Source organism: Mustelus asterias, chromosome 1 (genome assembly GCF_964213995.1).
Source record: "Mustelus asterias chromosome 1, sMusAst1.hap1.1, whole genome shotgun sequence".
NCBI lineage: Eukaryota > Metazoa > Chordata > Chondrichthyes > Carcharhiniformes > Triakidae > Mustelus > Mustelus asterias.
This window is the reverse complement of record NC_135801.1, coordinates 177,438,122-177,457,202: the sequence shown is the minus strand read 5'-3', so window position 1 is coordinate 177,457,202 and position 19,081 is coordinate 177,438,122. Positions and strand designations below refer to the sequence as shown.

Below are 19,081 nucleotides of genomic sequence, written 5' to 3'. Positions count from 1 at the left end.
GAGAATGAGGGGAGATCTAATAGAGGTGTACAAGATTATGAAGGGGATAGATAGGGTGAACGGTGGGAAGCTTTTTCCCAGATCAGAAGTGACGTTCACGAGGGGTCACGGGCTCAAGGTGAGAGGGACGAAGTATAACTCAGATATTAGAGGGATGTTTTTTACACAGAGGGTGGTGGGGGCCTGGAATGCGCTGCCAAGTAGGGTGGTGGAGGCAGGCACGCTGGCATTGTTTAAGACTTACCTGGATAGTCACATGAGCAGCCTGGGAATGGAGGGATACAAACGATTGGTCTAGTTGGACCAAGGAGCGGCACAGGCTTGGAGGGCCGAAGGGCCTGTTTCCTGTGCTGTACTGTTCTTTGTTCTTTGTTTGTCTATCACAGCACATGAACAAAAGATGAAGTCATAAGATAAATGTAGCTTCCAAGTAATTATTGAACATTTTATATCCTTGAGCACACAGACCATTGCATCTCATTGAGCATTAGGTTATTTTAGCAGACCAACATAATTTTGAGTCCGTTAAGTGTTGGAGGACTGATTAAACGAAATATAATGAACTGGTCCCTCTCAAACCAGTTTTGTGAAGATTAAACAGGTACCCAAACAAAAAATATGGATAAGTATTTTGCTCCTTGTTTTTTTAAAAAGGAAATATCAAAATGATCAGGAGAGTAGTAAATGGGGATGCAAAAAAATAGTCATTAGGCTTAAAATAAGGATGAAGATGACACCAACTGTAAAACGAATCGGGGCACAGCAACCAGACTTACTCAATGGAAGACAAAATATTAAACAGAACAGTAAAACAACAATTAAGACATCCATTCTCTCTTGCTAAAGGAATAGAACATAGAAGTAGTAAAGCGTTGCTGCTACTCTACAAAACATCAGTGAGTCTGCATCTAAAATAGTGCGTATAGTTTTGATCCCCTTACTGGCGGGCGGCACAGGCAGCACGGTGGCACAGTGGTTAGCACTGCTGCCTCACAGCACCAGGGTCCTGGGTTCGATTCCCTGCTTGAATCACTGTCTGTGTGGAGTTTGCACGTTCTCCGTGTCTGCGTGGGTTTCCTCCGGGTGTTCCGGTTTCCTCCCACAGTCTGAAAGACGTGCTGGCTAGGTGCATTTGACCCCGAACAGGCGCCAGTGTGGCGACTGGGGGAATTTCACAGTAACTTCATTACTGTGTTAATGTAAGCCTACTTGTGACTAATAAATAATCTTGAACTTACTGGAGGAGAGATGTAGTTGCATTGGAGGTGATTCAAAGGAGGTTCAGAGATCGATTCGACTGAGCGATTAGGCAGTTTAGGCCTGTACTCCGTGAAGTTAAGAATGAGAGGAGGTCTAATCGAGGTGTACAAGATGATAAGGGGGATTGACAAAGTAGATGTGAAGATGATGTAGGGCAATCTAGAACAAGAGGTCAGTTTTAGGATAAAGGGGGGCAGATTCCAAGTTGCTCAAAATAGTTAAATTAGTGCACAGGGTAGAAAATTAGTTATACAAATCTTAACTGCATTCCAAGATGACTCTGACATGTCTGTCACTCACCTGGTGCCAGTTACCCGCTTGTAATTATCCTTTGAGTATACAGCAAGAACACTGACTCCTGAACCAATATTCACCAGCAGCAGTGGAAACGGATTAGCCAAAGCACATGTCATCTTCTGACATCTTTCTGGATCTGTTGGGTGCTCGAAGTAATAGCACTCAGCACACCCATTGAAGCCTATTGAATCAATATACATTGTTCCATGGATAAGGCAGTCAAGTTCATCCAATTTTCGAAGCTGCAGGTTAACAATCTACAAAAATTACACAGAATCAGGTTAAGCATCAAGACAAATATAAAAACTGAGGTTCCTTCCTCCAATTTTTCCAACTTTAGATTCTACTAAAAAATTAAAATTTCATATATTAATACTTAAAATAATGGAAGGACCAATCCAGACATCCAAAGAATAGGTGAACTAGAGGAAAGTGACATATTCAAGAGTCATGTGTAGCTTTCACATTGGCAATTTATTTTCTTCACTCATTTCAGGATTGAGGTGATTTAATTTGGAAATGAGATGTTCATTCACAAATACGTTGGGAAAAGATATTGACTATCTAGCTGATCTATGCCCCTCATTATTTTATAGATCTCTATAAAAGGACAGGCAGCTAATAGTTAGGAAAATAATGCAGAAAATAATGGTTTTGGTCACCATCAGTGCTTACAAACTTGTAGAATAGTCAAACATTATCCCTAAACCCCACACATTTTAAACTCCCTCATCTACCAGCATGGATCACTGAAGCAGAAAACGTATTTGTTAATGAACATCTCATTTCCAAATTAAATCACCTCAATCCTGAAATGAGCGAAGAAAATAATTTAATTTGACTATACAGTCCCAAGTTTTGATACATGAAAAGCAAAATTAACATGTACATACCGTGCGCAAGTCCGGCTCAAATTTGTATGCCCCGCCCCCAGTAGCACACAATGTTGTGTGCAGGCTTGAAAAGTGTTTGGCTTTGCCCATCTGAATAAATGCTGGCATGTTCTGGGTAGGAAACCTTATGAAGTGCAAATTGCCTTTACGTCCACAAATTGTCAAATCTTTGAGTTCAAGATGAACATCACGGATGCCTGTGGATCCATAGGCGACGTTGGAGGTCAAATATTTCCGTATATTACTCAGATTTTCCACTTCCTCCTCCTCTTCCTCAGTAGTAACATCCTTTGGTTCAAAGTAAACCAGTTTCACCAAAGTTCCACCAATGTCCATGCCAAACCATGGAAAAGCTGCAAGCAGAAAACAAAGTTGAAATAAATTAATGACTGCTTACACAATGAACAACCCAAATACAACAATCCAGGTCAAATCTTGCGATTAGCTCAGCAGCAAGTGAAAAGGGTCAATAGAAATATCAGATTAAGCATGATCTTACTGAATGGCAGAGCAGGCTTGAGGCCAAGTTGATACTCTTGCTCCTAATTTAAATGTGTACACCTACATGGAACAGGGTGGATGCGTTTAGAACTGTTTGTTCTACGCAAATACAGACTGAGAGAGCACTAGGATTCAAGGCTGCCATTTCCATGTATAACATGGTTTTTGTAAGTGCTTTTTATTTACCTCATTAAAAGTCCCAGGGCACTCCTTAGAAGCATTTCAAATAGAGTTAGTATGGAGCCACATTAGGAGTTATTAAGACAGATAAAGTAATAGCTTGGTTAAAGGCGGCAGTTTTAAGGAGCATCTTAAAAGAGAGAGGTGGAGAGGCTTAGGGAAAGAATTTCAATGATCACAGCCAAGACAGCTTAAAGTACAGCAGCCAGGAGTACAGTGATTAAAATCACTGTGCTTGAGGCTAGAACTAGAAAGGATATTATTAAACTAGAAAGAGTGCAAAAAAGATTTACTAGAATGCTACCAGGACTTGATGGTTTGAGTTATAAGAAGAGGCTGGATAAACTGGGACCTTTTCCTCTGGAGTGTAGGAGGCTTAGGGGTGATCTTAAAGAGGTCTATAAAATAATGAGGGGCATAGATCAGCTAGATAGTCAATATCTTTTCCCAAAGGTAGGGGAGTCTAAAACTAGAGGGCATAGGTTTAAGGTGAGAGGGGAGAGATACAAAAGGGTCCAGAGGGGCAATTTTTTCATAGAGGGTGGTGAGTGTCTGGAACAAGCTGCCAGAGGTTTTAGTAGAGGCGGGTACAATTTTGAATTTTAAAAAGCCTTTCGACAGTTACATGGGTAAGATGGGTTTAGAGGGATATGGGCCAAACACAGGCAATTAGGACTAGCTTAGGGGTAAAAAAAAATGGACGGCATGGACAAGTTGGGCTGAAGAGCCTGTTTCCAAGCTGTAAACCTCTATGACTCTACCATAGAACCCCTACAGTGCAGAAAGAGGCCATTCGGCCCATCGAGTCTACACCGACAACAATCCCACCCAGGTCCTATCCCCATATATTTACCTGCTAATCCCTCTAACCCTCATATTTACCCACTAATCTACGCACCCCGGGACACTAAGGGGCAATTTAGCATGGCCAATCAACCTAACCTGCACATCTTTGGACTGTGGGAGGAAACCGGAGCACCCGGAGGAAAGCCACGCAGACACGAGGAGAATGTGCAAACTCCACACAGACAGTGACCCGAGCTGGGAATCGAACCCAGGTCCCTGGAGCTGTGAAACAGCAGTGCTAACCACTATGCTACCGTGCCGCCCTAATTGTAGGACTCTAATTGTAGGACTGCAGAGATTTTGGTGTTTTTGTTAGAAATAGGCCACAGAGCAATTTTAAAACAAGATGAATTTTGAAGTTTACCTACTGCCAGAGTGGAAGCCAATACTGAATCCTGGGATAATGAGTGAAGGCAACATCATGTCCACGATATGGGAAAACAGCTTTGGATGAGCTGCGTTTTACAGAGTGAAAAGTAGACAGCTGGCCAGGAGTTCTCCAAGTGAATCATGAGGGGATGAAGGGAAACTATTTTGGTCACAAGTATCAGAGATTTACAGGACAGGATGGAACATAAAATCTAAGAGTCCACCGGCAGATAAGGCTGGAGAAAAGTTCAAGGCCCTGTATCTGAATGCAACAAAAGGGATGAAGCATTAGCACAGAGTGTTAAATGCGTATGACCTGATAGACATTGCAGGGACATGGTTAAAAGGTGACCATTGCTGGGACCAGATCATTGAAGGATATTTTTTTACACATCAGAATGACTGAAGGAGCAGGGTAGCTCTATTAACTACCAAGAGCTTAGGAATGCAATGGCAGACTTTTAAGGAAATATTTACTAACTCAGTAAAGATTTATCCCAGTAAGAAAGGCTGAGAAATATGCATCATCTGTGGTTAAATAAGTTAAGGATAGTATTAAATTGAAAGAACACTGTACAAAAATCTGCAAAGACTGATTAGTGGTCAGAAGTTGGATGGACTAATAACAGCAAAGAATGGCTAAAAAGACAATAAAGAAGCAGAAATATGAAATGGAAGAAAGCTAGCTAGTAATATAAAAGATAGCAAGAATTCCTACAAGTATTTGAAGAGGAAGAGAATAACCAAAGCTAGTGTTGGTTCTCTAAGAGAGTCTGGGGAATTGATCATGCAAAACAAAGAATGGGGGAAAATGTTGAACACTTGTGCCACTCTTCACGGGAGAAGATTTAGAATATATTAGCATGGATAAAAGATAGGCTAACGAACAGGAAGCAGAGATTAGGAATAAATGTTTTTATTTCAGATTGACAAGCTGTAATGAGTGTCACTGCAGCACAGTGGCTCGCGCTGCTGCCTCTCCGTCAGGGATCCGCGTTCGATTCCGGCTTTGGGTGACTGTGCAGAGTTTGCACATTCCTCCCGTGTCTGCCTGAGTTCCCTCTGGGTGCTCTGGTTTCCTCTCTCAATCCAAAGATGCGCATGTTAGGTGGACTGGCCATGCTAAGTTGCCCCTTGTGTCTGAAGATTTATGGGTTAGGTGAATTAACCAAGGTAAAGGCTCAGGGTCACTGTATTAGGGTGGAGGGGCCAGGGTCAGATGCTCTTTTGGAGAGTCAGTGCAGATGAAATGGTCCAAATGGCCCCCCTCTGCACTGTACGGATTCATTGGTTCTACTCTATTCTATGGATCATTGCTGGGTCTCAACATTTTAAAATGGATTTAGGGACCAAATGTTCAGTAGCTAAATTTGCCAATGACAGGAGGACAGGTAGGAAGGCAAGTTGTCAAGAGAATGCAGACAATCTGCAAATGGATAGAGACAAGTTAAATGAGTGGGCAAATAAATTGGCAGATTAAGGTATAATGTCAGTAAATGTGAACTTCTCCACTTCAGCAGAAAGAATAGCAAAGCGGTATACTATTAAACTGGAGAGAGACTGCAAAGCTCAGTGCCACAGGGCGATCTGGGTGTGCTGGTGCTTGAATCACAAAACGTTAGTATGCAGATACAGCAAGTGATTGGAAGGTGAATGGAATGTTGGCAATAACTGCAAGGAGAATCAAATATAAAGTAGGGAAGTTCAACTGCAGCCATACAGCGCCTTGGTCATACCACATCTGGAATACCGTGGACAGTTTTGGGCTCATTTGAAACAGGTTATAACCACTTTAGAAGCAGCTCAGAGAAAGTTCACTCGATTTGTTCCCGGGATGAAGGGGTTTGCTTATCTTGTAATCAAAAGCTGAACAGGTTAAACCTTGTGCCCACTCGAGTGCAAAGAATGAGGGGTGATTTTATTGATCCCAGATGTTAGCAGGTCCAGAATATGGAGTTTGCCATTATAGCTTTCAGTACCCTGGTCGTTGCCAGCTGATTCATCTGTTTCATTCCTTTCTGTATATTCCGTAGTGATTTTATACAACTGAGCAGCATGCCAGGCCATTTCAGAGGGTAGCTAAGAGTCAACCAACACATTGCTGTGCTTCTGGAGTCACATGTCTAGGCGGCATGGTGGCACAGTGGTTAGCACTTCTGCCTCACAGCGCCAGGGACCCGGTTCGATTCCTGGCTTGGATCACTGTCCGTGCGGAGTCTGCACATTCTCCCCGTGTCTGCAGGGATTTCCTCCAGGTGCTCCGGTTTCCTCCCACAGTCCAAAGACGTGTTGGTTAGGTGCATTGGCCATGCTAAATTCTCCCTCAGTGTACCCAGTGTACAGGCGCTGGAGTGTGGCGACGAGGGGATTTTCACAGTAACTTCAATGCAGTGCTAATCTAAGTCTACTTGTGACACGAATAATAAATAAACTTTTAAAAAACGTAGACCAGACAGGTAAGAATGGCAGATTTCCTTCTTTAATGAATGCACAAACAAGCAACAAAGAAAAGTACAGCGCAAGGACAGGCCCTTCGGCCCTCTCAGCCCGTGCCGATCATGAGGCCCTAACTAAACTAAATAAACCTTCTTCCCTTACTCGGACCATATCTCTCTATTCATTCCCTATTCATGTACACATTCAGATGCCTCTTAAATGTAGCTTATGTGCCTTGTTCCACCACCTCCTCTGGCAGCGCATTCCAGGTACCCACCACTCTCTGCGTGAAAAACATCCCCTGCACATCTCTCTTAAAAACTTTCCCTCTCTCACCTTGAACCTGTGCCCCCTTGTAATTGACACCTCCACCCTCAGAAAAAGCGTCTGACTGGGCACCCTGTCTATGCCTCAATCTTGTAGACCTCTGTCAGGTCTCCCCTCAGCCTCAGTCTTTCCAGTGAAAACAATTCTAGTTTATTCAACCTCTCCTCATACCCTATGCCCTCAACATTATGGTGAACCTTCCGTGCACTCTCGCCAAAACTTCTGGTAGTGTGGTGACCAGAACTGCACGCAATGCTCCAAATGCGGCCTAACCAAGGTTTTATTGGGTACTGCAGCTATACATGAGTGGGTTTTTATGAAAGTGGACAATTTTTTCATGGTCACTACTGCCAAGGCTGGCTTTTATTCACTGAATTTAAACTCTACCTGCTGCCGTTGTGAAATTTAAAATGCATGTTCCCAGAATATTAGCCTGGGCCACTGAATTACCAGTCTGATGACTGTACCAGTGTGCCTCTGCTACAGTCATAATCTCTTCCTGCCTTCCTTCTCTGGTGATAACAAAATCATGATGTGGAGATGCCGGCGTTGGACTGGGGTAAACACAGTAAGAAGTTTAACAACACCAGGTTAAAGTCCAACAGGTTTATTTGGTAGCAAAAGCCACACAAGCTTTCGAGGCTCTGAGCCCCTTCTTCAGGTGAGTGGGAATTCTGTTCACAAACAGAACTTATAAGACACAGACTCAATTTACATGAATAATGGTTGGAATGCGAATACTTACAACTAATCCAGTCTTTAAGAAACAAAACAATGGGAGTGGGGAGAGCATCAAGACAGGCTAAAAAGATGTGTATTGTCTCCAGACAAGACAGCCAGTGAAACTCTGCAGGTCCACGCAACTGTGGGAGTTACAAATAGTGTGACATAAATTCTGATTCTAGGATCGCATGATAAAGACTCAGGAGGAAAAAAGCAGAAATATTTATGTGAAATAGTGTGACATAAACCCAATATCCCGGTTGAGGCCGTCCTTGTGTGTGCGGAACCTGGCTATCAGTTTCTGCTCCGCGACTCTGCGCTGTCGTGTGTCGCGAAGGCCGCCTTGGAGAACGCTTACCCGAATATCAGAGGCCGAATGCCCGTGACCGCTGAAGTGCTCCCCAACAGGAAGAGAACAGTCTTGCCTGGTGATTGTCGAGCGGTGTTCATTCATCCGTTGTCGCAGCGTCTGCATAGTTTCCCCAATGTACCATGCCTCGGGACATCCTTTCTTGCAGCGTATCAGGTAGACAACGTTGGCCGAGTTGCAAGAGTATGTACCGTGTACCTGGTGGATGGTGTTCTCACGTGAGATGATGGCATCTGTGTCGATGATCCGGCACGTCTTGCAGAGGTTGCTGTGGCAGGGTTGTGTGGTGTCTTGGTCAGACGCAGACGCTGCGACAACGGATGAATGAACACCGCTCGACAATCACCAGGCAAGACTGTTCTCTTCCTGTTGGGGAGCACTTCAGCGGTCACGGGCATTCGGCCTCTGATATTCGGGTAAGCGTTCTCCAAGGCGGCCTTCGCGACACACGACAGCGCAGAGTCGCGGAGCAGAAACTGATAGCCAGGTTCCGCACACACAAGGACGGCCTCAACCGGGATATTGGGTTTATGTCACACTATTTCACATAAATATTTCTGCTTTTTTCCTCCTGAGTCTTTATCATGCGATCCTAGAATCAGAATTTATGTCACACTATTTGTAACTCCCACAGTTGCGTGGACCTGCAGAGTTTCACTGGCTGTCTTGTCTGGAGACAATACACATCTTTTTAGCCTGTCTTGATGCTCTCCCCACTCCCATTGTTTTGTTTCTTAAAGACTGGATTAGTTGTAAGTATTCGCATTCCAACCATTATTCATGTAAATTGAGTCTGTGTCTTATAAGTTCTGTTTGTGAACAGAATTCCCACTCACCTGAAGAAGGGGCTCAGAGCCTCGAAAGCTTGTGTGGCTTTTGCTACCAAATAAACCTGTTGGACTTTAACCTGGTGTTGTTAAACTTCTTACTGTGATAACAAAATCAACATCCTGGGGATTACCACTGATCAGAAATTGAACTAGATTAGCAATATAAATAACTGTTGCTACTAAAGGCTAGATAAGAAATTAGTCCAGCAAAGCTAAATGGAATATATTTAAATGCAAGGAGCCTGAGAAATAGGCCAGATGAGCTTAAGGCACAGATAGCCATGTGGGATTATGATATCATAGCTAAAACCAAGACTTGGCTGAACTTTGGGTAGGATTGGTCACTCAACATTCCTGGTTACAGGACATTCAGACGAGGTAGAGATGGCATAGATGTGATGGAGGAAGGCAACATTCATCAAGGAATCGATTATGGCAGTGGGGAGGGATGATATCCTGCGATGATCATCAAATAAAGCAAAGAAGAAAAAAAGCACAAAAGGGAAAAACACACTGTTGGGTGTGAATTCTGGGCCCCTAAACAGTCAGGGAGAGATAGAGAATCAAATTGCAGGGATAACAGGCAGTAAAAGGAGGGAATTTTAATTACACAAATATTAACTGGGATGATTTGTGCGCACAAGATAGGGAGGGAGCAAAATTCATAAATGGCATCCAGAACCTTTTAAGTACACAGAAAGTCCAAGGGAAGGGGCAGTTGTGGGCCTACTATTCAGAAATGAGCCCGGGCAGTTGGGAGACACATCAGTTGGTGAGCATTTTGGAGATATTGACCATATTTCAGTTACATTTAGGATAATTATGTAAAAGTATAGGTTGGGAATAAAAGTTAAGGCCATAAAGTGTAAGAGCAGTCATCCGGCCCATTGAGTCTGCTTCGTCATTATACGAGATCATGACTGATCTGATAACTTTCTCACTGTATCCCCATAACCCTCGATTCCCTTGATTAAAAATCTGTCTGTCTTAGCCTTAACTGGGGAAAGGCTAATTTTACGTTAGGAGACGATTCGGCCCAAGTGGGCTGGGAGCAGCTACTTGCAGGTAAAACTGTGTCAGAGCAGTGGGAGGCCTTCAAGGAAGAGACAGTGAGAATACGGGGCAAATATGTTTCCGTAAAGACAAAGGGTGGGACCAAGACCAGAGAACCCTGGATAGCAAAGGACATAAAGGGCAGAATTAAGAAAAGAAATGATGGCGGATACTAAGGGCTCATAGGAAGTAGGAGGCGGCCATTTGGCCCTTTCAGCCTGGTTCGCTATTCATTTTGATCATGGCATATCATCAAATTCAATACCCTGATCCTGCCTTCCCCCCATATCCCTTGATTCCTTTAGTCCAAAGAGCTATTTCTAATTTCTTCTTGAAAGCAAACAATGTTTTGGCCTCAACTACATTCTGTGGTAGTGAATTCCACACGGTCACCACACTCTGAATGAAGAAATTTCTCCTCACCTCAGTTCTAAAAGGTTTACCCCTTATTCTCAAACCATGATCTCTAGTTGTGGACTCACCCACCATTAGGAGAATTCTTTCTGAATCTACCCTGTCTAACCCGGTTAGAAGTTTGCAAGTTTTCGTGAGATCTCCTCTCTGCTAAACTCCCATGTAGATAATCCTATACAGCAGGCTAATACAGCAGAGTCCCTAGAGTAGTATAAAGAGTGTAGAGCGGAGCTTAAGGAAGAAATTAGGAAAGTTGAGAGTGCATGGGAGCGTTGCCAGGTAGAACAAAGGAACCCCCATAAATATATAAAGAGCAAGAGAATAACTCGGGCCAATTAGGGACCATAGCTAATATAATAGGTAATAGGTAGTGTGGGGAGACCAGAAGACATGGATACAGTCCTCAATGAATACTTTACATTGGTCTTCCCAATGGAAAAGGACGATGCAGGTGTAGACATGAGGGTGGAGGATTGTGAAATATTCGAGGAGATATCACAGACCATGTGGATGCCATCTGCAAGGGCATCTCAACTTGAAATATCAGTTTGTGATGGTGTATAGTTTTGGAATGCTGAGAGGAATCACTTGAAACCCCCAGTGAGGATAACCAGCCCAGTCATTATAGAACAATTACAATTTATTAACTTAAAAGAAAGACAAATACACATAACCAGGGCTATGACACACTATATAAATTACTAAAAACATACTATTTATATAGTAATTACCCACTTTTAAAATATATATATATATATAATATCCGTGATCCCTGAGCTTAAGACTTTCCTGTTCCCACACAACATCCAAACTAAATAAATCTAAGTCAAATCCACCTGATAGTTACCACACAATACGCAACGAACGATCGAGTCTGGGAAACATCTTTTCCGGGTCCAGCAAAAATATCAAAACAGCCTTTATGAAGGTTCCTGTATTACCTTGTCACTAAGAGATGTTAAAATGGCCCCTCAGACTCTCTCTCCTGTAAAACTGGTCTCTCCAGCTCTTTGTTAAACTGGCCAATCAGCTGTAAGATGTTAACTAGCCTGCTGGCAATTTTTAAGTCTTTTTGGTAAGTTTTTATTTATTAGTGTCACAAGTAGACTGACATTAACACTGCAATGAAGTTACTGTGAAACTCCCTAGTCGCCACACTGTGGTGCCTGTTCGAGTACACTGAGGGAGAATTTGGCATGGCCAATACACCTTAACCAGTACGTTTTTCAGTCATGTAATTATACCCCAGAATACCTTTTGGAATAATACCCGACTCCTCTGTGATTTTCCCCTTTGTCGGCTGTCTGCATCTCACAATCCATGACTCTCAAAATGAGCATCAATATATCTCCACTGATCGCTCGTCCTCTCGGTGAGCTGTCTCCTGATGATAGCTATTTATACCTGATTCTCTCTGCTAATCTCGTGACTGGGAATGTCACATCTCATCACCCCTTTCTGAATGTTGGCTACTGCTGTCGCTAGGCAGATCCATGACAATTAACATAGGGAGAGATGGTATGAGCAGATTTAGCAGTCCTAAAAGTGGATAAATCTGCACGCTCGGATGAGATATATCCCAGGCTGTTAAGGACAGAAGGGAACTGTCAAGGGCACTGGCAGCAGTTTTAAAACCCTCTCTGGATACAAGTGAGGTGCAAGAGGTCTGCTAAAATTGCCCCACTGTTAAGAGGGGGAAGTAGGGATAGACCAGGAAATTATAGGCCAGTCTAACCTCTGGTAGGGAACTTACTGGAAAGAAACTCTCGTAACATTTAATAATTATTTACATATTCACTCACACTGCCATAACTTCCAGGGCTATGGGACAAGCACTGGAAAATGGGATTAGCGTAATCAGATCTTTGTTGATCGATGTGGACACAATGGGCTGAATGGCCTTCTGTGCTGTAGCCGTCTAGAGCAGGTCAGAGACTGGGAAATCTGTGCAAGTAACTCATCATGACTTCCCAAAGCCTATCCAACATCTATCTACAAGGCACAAGTCAAGAGTCTACGGGAATACTTGCCACTTGCCTGAATCACTGCAGCTCCAACAACGCTCAAGAAGCTCAACACTATCCAGGACAAAGTAGTCCACTTGATCCATAAACATTCACTCCCTCCACCTCTAATGCACAGTGACAGCAGTGTGCGCCATCTACAAGATGCACTGTAAGAACTCACCAAGGTGCCTTAGGCAGCACCTTCCAAACGCACAACCATCTTGAAGGTCTAGGGCAGCAGATACATGGGAACACCACCACCTGAAGTTGTCCTCCAAGCCACACACCATCCTGACGTAGGAGTATATCAGTGTTCCTTCACTATCATGGGGTTCAAAACCCAGGACTCCCTTCCTGGCAGCACTGTGGGTGTACCGATACCACAGGGACTGCAGTGATTCAAGGGCAGCAGCTCACCACCACCTTCGCAAGGGCAATTAGGGGTGAACAATAAATGTTGGCTGAGCTAGCGACACCCACACCCTGTAGCGATAACTGCCCCTGCCCATCACACCGAATCCACGATCTGAAACTTTCACTGTCCACCACAGGCACACAAGCACAGCAGTGCGAACTATATACAAGAGGCATTGCAGCAACTCACCAAACCTCTTGACAGCACCTTCCAAACCCTGACCTCTAATACCTAGAAGGACAAGGGAACACCATCACCTGCATGTTCCCCTCCAAGCCACAAGCCACCCTGATGACTATTCCTTCTCTGTCACTTTGTTAAAATCTTGGAATCCTTAACAACACTGTGGGTGTAATGCAGTGGTTCAAGAAGGTTGTTTACCATCACAGCCTTGAGAGCAATTAGAAATGAGCAACAAATGTTGGCCTTGCCAGCGGTGCTCACATTCCACGTTAAAAAAAATATTTCATTAACTGGTAACTCCAATTCAGGGTTGCGGGGAGTCAGAACCTATCCTGACAGACACTGGGTTTTAGGCAGTGGACACTCAGGATGGTACATTGCAGAGCACACACTCACATACAAACAACTAAGGGGCAATTTAGCATGGTCAATCCACCTTACTTGCATGTTTTTGGACTGTGGGAGGAAACTGAAACACCCTGGGGAAACCCATGCTGACACGGAGAACGTGCAAACTCCACACAAAGTCGCGGGGCTGGAATTGAACCCAGGTCCCAGGAGCTGAGGCAACGGTGCTAACCATTGTGCTGCCCAAAAATGAAAATGTTCTCATTTATTTTTGCTTCTATTACAACATGTTAATCCAGCTCATCCCCTCTAGTTTCATGTCTGCATTTCCTCACACTATTAACTTAATCCTTCCCCTACCATTTTATTTATGGCTCTGGTGCAACAATGTGGGGTAATTCCTTTTCAGGTGAAGACAGCCCCTTCATGTGTAGCCTTTGGACCAGCACTCATTCCCATGTCCCAACAATATGAATACTTTTCACTTGCAGCTATACATCGACTTTCCTGATCTTCCGCTGCCTAACGTAGTCAACCTGTCACACAGAAAAGCATCTGGGTGTTTCGACCTTGGCTTTCAATGCAGTGCCTTAAGTTTATTTAAAATAATGAATTCTAGGTGAATAGATTTTTCTCCCCTTAAATCCAAATCGATAATATTCTTCTGAAATCTACTACCACTCCAGTAAGTAAGGGTGGTCTAAATTTGAATAATGAATGATGGGCTTGGCATGAATAATATCAATGTAGCATAATGCACTCAAGGAGAAATAAATATTAATTGCCCTATACCTTAAGCCAAAGGTAGCTATTTACTGAGTAGTGGTATTTACAGAGCTCTGTCTCTATACAGATCATTGCAGCTAAATGGATTTGATGCAAGTTTAAAATCTCCCCACGTCACGCAGAGCCCTTCTATAGAGACAAAAGAACACTTCCACAGCATTTGGAATTATCTCACACAAATGCAGAAAACTAGTATGGACTGAAAATTTTCTTTGAACCAAAATGGAACTGATAAGTTTTCAAACACTACAAAAACATTTAACTGCCAGAATAAACTGATCAGTATTTGATTTCTTTTCTTTCAACATTAAAGTAGAAGCTTGCCATCCAATTATGGAAGCATGAAGTCCAACTACAGCAAACTATTTTGCACCAATGGACTTCATTGCATAAACTTGCATGTTCAAGAAAGATTGGAAAATGCCCGCCATTTCATATAAAAAGGTAAATGTGCCCACTACAGAGTTCCTGAAATTGCTGTGCAGAAACAGAAGCACAGTATATTTAAAGCACCCAATTCTGCTCTTTCCTCCTCTACCCACTGATAATTTTTAGATGAGTTTTGCCTCCATTTCTCTCCAGTTCCAAGTATTACAAATACAAAAATAATAGCTGGGAGCAAGCTGTTACACTCCTTCCTTTCAAGCAAATCAATCTCTTCCCTGGCCTTCAAAATCCAAGTTATTCTTTCCTCCAGTTCTTACTCGTCACTTCCTTTTTCAGACAGAAAAGGTCAATTATTTTCAAGAGCTTCTCTCCAGCTGGCAGCTTCCTACACATCAAAAGCTCAATTCTGCTCTGAGTTGGCACTATCAGCTTCGAGGCTTCTGCACAGCTTCAACATCCAAATATAGTTCCAACTGGCTGGATAAAATTTGAAATTAAAATCTCCAGCCTCAAAGCAGGCAAATAAGTGACTACCTGAAGCTTTTGGGAATTTTTGAAGAACAGCTGCGAACACAATCACTGTGCAAAGTGTAAAATTCACATTCAACATCATTAGCTCATGCTCAAGATTTTACAGAAAGGTTGGGATTTTAAGTATGAATCAAAGCATCTGATAGAAACATGGGAAGGAAGCACAGTAGGTCCAGAGTGTTCCATTATGATCTTGGCTAATGTGCAACCTAACTCTGTATTCTTTTCCTCCATACACAAAAAAAATTAAATCTATAACCGATCTAGAATTCTGGACGACCATGTCTGAAGACCTGTTTCCTAATTTCACACCCGAGGGGTCTGGCTCAGTCCCCTATTCTGACACTTCAACTTGCAGAAATACTTTCTATCTATCCTCTGCTCTCCATAGTACCCTTAAAGCTTTGATCAAGTCACTGCATAAACCAAATTCCAGGAACTACATCTCTAATTTCCATAATCTCCCTGTAATTCAACCCTTGAAGTCCAGGTAACGTTCTGGCAAATCTACACTGCACCCTCTCCAGGGAGACCATTTCTTTTCTCAAGTGTGGTATCCAGAACTACTCATACAGCATTAGAGGTGTGGTCTAACCAGGGTTACAGCATGACATCAATCCCCGGTTCACTAATCCTTTGGATGTAAACACGAGTATCCACCCCCCCACCCCACCCCCACCTCCCAAGTCTTTTTGTACTGTTTCCACCTTTTCAGGATATAGAATTCAAGTGGATCCCCTCCATTTGCCACAGTTCTGCCCACTCACGATCAATATTTCTTTGCAATTTCATGCTTCCATCTCCACCGCTTACAATGCTGCCTATGTTTATACCATCAAATTTAGAAGTGACTTTCTATCCTATCATCTAACAGTGATGAGTTGGAGGCCCCACAGATCCTTGAAGACACTGGTCACATTCTGCTCAATTCAAGGAGCTGCCAATTACTTCTCCCGTTTCCTGCCTCTCAGCCAATTACCTAACCATGGACTTTAATTTCAGCTAGCCCTTACGAGACACTTTACCAAATGCCTTGCGCAAGTCCATGTGAATGGCATTGATATACATTCCCACGTCCACTATTGTGATCACCTTGTGAATAAAAAAACAACCAGGTTCATCAGGTACAATCAACCCTTCATAAAGGCAGGCTGGCTCTTTGATGACTGAAAATTCAGTCACACTTCATTATAGATTCTAATAAATTACCTGAAAAACAGATGTTGGCTAACTGGTCTATAATACCCTAGCTTCCCTCTGTATTGCAAGTGCCTGTAATTCTAAAAATGAGAATAATGAACCTGCAACAGCTCTGCTAAAACTAATCCTATTCTCCCCATCACCTCTGCTCCAAATATTGATCTAAAACGATTCAGCAGTCACTGCGGCAACCATTGTTTCAAGATTCAATTCTCCCATCATTTTCCTGAGAAATTTGTCCGAATTTTCCTTTCACAATAAATATACGTGTCCTGTATGGAGATTTAAAGGTCGAGAATTATGTCGTCAAACTACCTAATATTTACTCAAAATGGTACAATGGTTGGGACATTAAGGCGGCCACTTGGGTTGAACCTGAAAGCATGTAGGGGGAAGAAAACAACACAAGTGCTGTCCCACATTCCCAGCGGGGTAGTTAAGAACAAAGAACAATACAGCACAGGAACAGGCCCTTCGGCCCTCCAAGCCCACGCCGCTCCCTGGTCCAAACTAGACCATTCTTTTGTATCCCTCCATTCCCACTCCATTCATGTGGCTATCGAGATAAGTCTTAAACGTTCCCAGTGTGTCCACCTCCACCACCTTGCCTGGCAGCGCATTCCAGGCCCCCACCTCCCTCTGCGTAAAATACGTCCTTCTGATATCCGCGTTAAACCTCCCCCCCCTCACCTTGAACCTATGACCCCTCGTGGACGTCACCACCGACCTGGGAAAAAGCTTCCCACCGTTCACCCTATCTATGCTTTTCATAATTTTATACACCTCTATGAGGTCACCCCTCATCCTCCGTCTTTCCAGTGAGAACAACCCCAGTTTACCCAATCTCTCCTCATAACTAAGCCCTTCCATACCAGGCAACATCCTGGTAAACCTCCTCTGCACTCTCTCCAAAGCCTCCACGTCCTTCTGGTAGTGTGGCGACCAGAACTGGGCGCAGTATTCCAAATGCAGCCGAACCAACGATCCATATAACTGCAACGTCAGACCCCAACTTTTATACTCAATTCTCCCAATTCAGTAGGTGAAAGACAATTGACAGTCCTCAGTGAATTACAGGGTAACTAATCCAATCAAGCAATGGGGGGGGGGGGGGGAGGAGCACAGCCTGAGCTGCAAATCCAGTTAACACATTCATTTCACCCACACTCACCCTAGCAATTACTGTCAAGAGTAGGGTTTTGACAGAGTGGCTTTAAGATAATAACGGGGCTTGAGAATGATGGAGAATTATGATCTGACCATTTCAAGATCAAATATCTGCACTCTCTCCTTTCCTCGCCCCCCCCCCCCCACCCACCCACGTACTCTATGAACGGTATGCTTTGTCTCAGCAATACTTTTCACTATATACTAATACATGACAATAAATCAAATCAAAAATGGACTCTTCAGCGAGTTTGGAGTATTGTACAGGACCAGGATCTTTGGATAATGAATTGTAATATGCCTTTACACAATGGGAATCCTCGGTTTTTGCAGGTAGTGGTATTAAAACATTGATTTATTCAGTCTATTCAAACGCTGCCCAGAGCACTGGTCATATTCGCTCCTTCTTTCTATCTTGGTCAATGTAATTATTACTTACGGGGCCTATTTTTCTTCACCGACTCCCGGCGCTGCCGCTGGCTGGTGCTGGGCGCCGGCTCTCGGCTGAGCGGCGCCCGCTCCCTGTCCGAGCAGCCGGCCCTGCACCTCTCCGCCTCGGGCTCCTGCGGCTGCCGATGCTGGTGGTGGGGGTGTTGACACTGCGGGCCCGCGGCCTTTTTCCCTCGGTGTTGTTGCTGCGGCTTCTCCTCCGGCTCCTCCTGCAGCGAGCAGCCACCGGGCCCGGGCCCGGCCTCGCCGTCATGGTAACCGTTCACCACCATCGAGCCGGGGCTGCTCACCGGCTCCATCGCCGATTCCGGATCCTTTTAAAAAACAATAAAACCTGTATATGTCCCTTGTGTGTATAAATTATAATCTCAAACCTATTCCCCGGCCTGCAAGAAGGTCAGGGATAAAGCCGTTTCTTTTAACTGAGCAGCGGCAGCCATTCCACTGTCCGTTAGTCGTCGCCGCCGCCTCAGCGTTCATCCCAGCCCGGCTCCCAACGGCAGCGTCCCCGTCCATCCCCCACCGGAAACAGCCGCGTCACCCAATCAAACCCCTCCAAGCCTCATCCCGCCCCCAATATCCTCTGATTGACAGCCACCTCACCCAATCAATCCCCAACAAACCTCATCCCGCCCCCAATATCCTCTGATTGACAGCCGCCTCACCCAATCAAACCCCTCCAAGCCTCATCCCGCCCCAATACCCTCTGATTGACAGCGGCCTCACCCAATCAAACCCCTCCAAGCCTCATCCCGCCCCCTGTATCTTCTGATTGACAGCCACTTCACCCAATCAAACCCCTCCAAGGATCCCCCGACCCCAATTAGATCCGATTGACACCCACCTCACCCAATCAGACCCTCTCCCATCCCCGCCCGGCCCCCACACACACACACACCGCAAATAGCCCCTGATGGGCAGCCGCATTGTCCAATCAATGCACTCCCATTCCCGACCCCTCACCAATCAGGGAGAGAGGGCGGGACCGATCGTCATTCCGACCGACCGACCGACTGGCTCTTAAAAACGTTTCGATTATTTCACAAGTCTGTTTATTTGTATGGTCGCCGTGACGATATGGACAATACTGACATCACACTCTCGGTTTA

The 19,081-nt window shown here is 44.2% G+C and overlaps 1 protein-coding gene across 2 annotated transcripts in view; it reads right to left on the bottom strand.

Annotated features, from left to right (window-relative positions):
- The window catches only part of LOC144500652 (pantothenate kinase 2, mitochondrial-like), a 40,123-nt gene extending 21,630 nt beyond the window's left edge, over window positions 1-18,493 (bottom strand). The window contains exons 1-3 of one of the 2 annotated variants that reach the window (XM_078223941.1): window positions 17,962-18,493; window positions 2,451-2,803; window positions 1,561-1,814 (exon numbers count right to left, since the gene is read on the bottom strand). In XM_078223941.1, the coding sequence (XP_078080067.1) occupies window positions 1,561-1,814; window positions 2,451-2,803; window positions 17,962-18,271 (917 nt within the window). In that variant the 5' untranslated portion in view covers window positions 18,272-18,493. Of the gene's footprint in view, window positions 1-1,560; window positions 1,815-2,450; window positions 2,804-11,753; window positions 11,874-17,961 lie in introns of those variants that run through there. The other variant, XM_078223949.1, reaches the window with a different exon arrangement.
- Window positions 18,494-19,081: the final 588 nt, after the last annotated feature.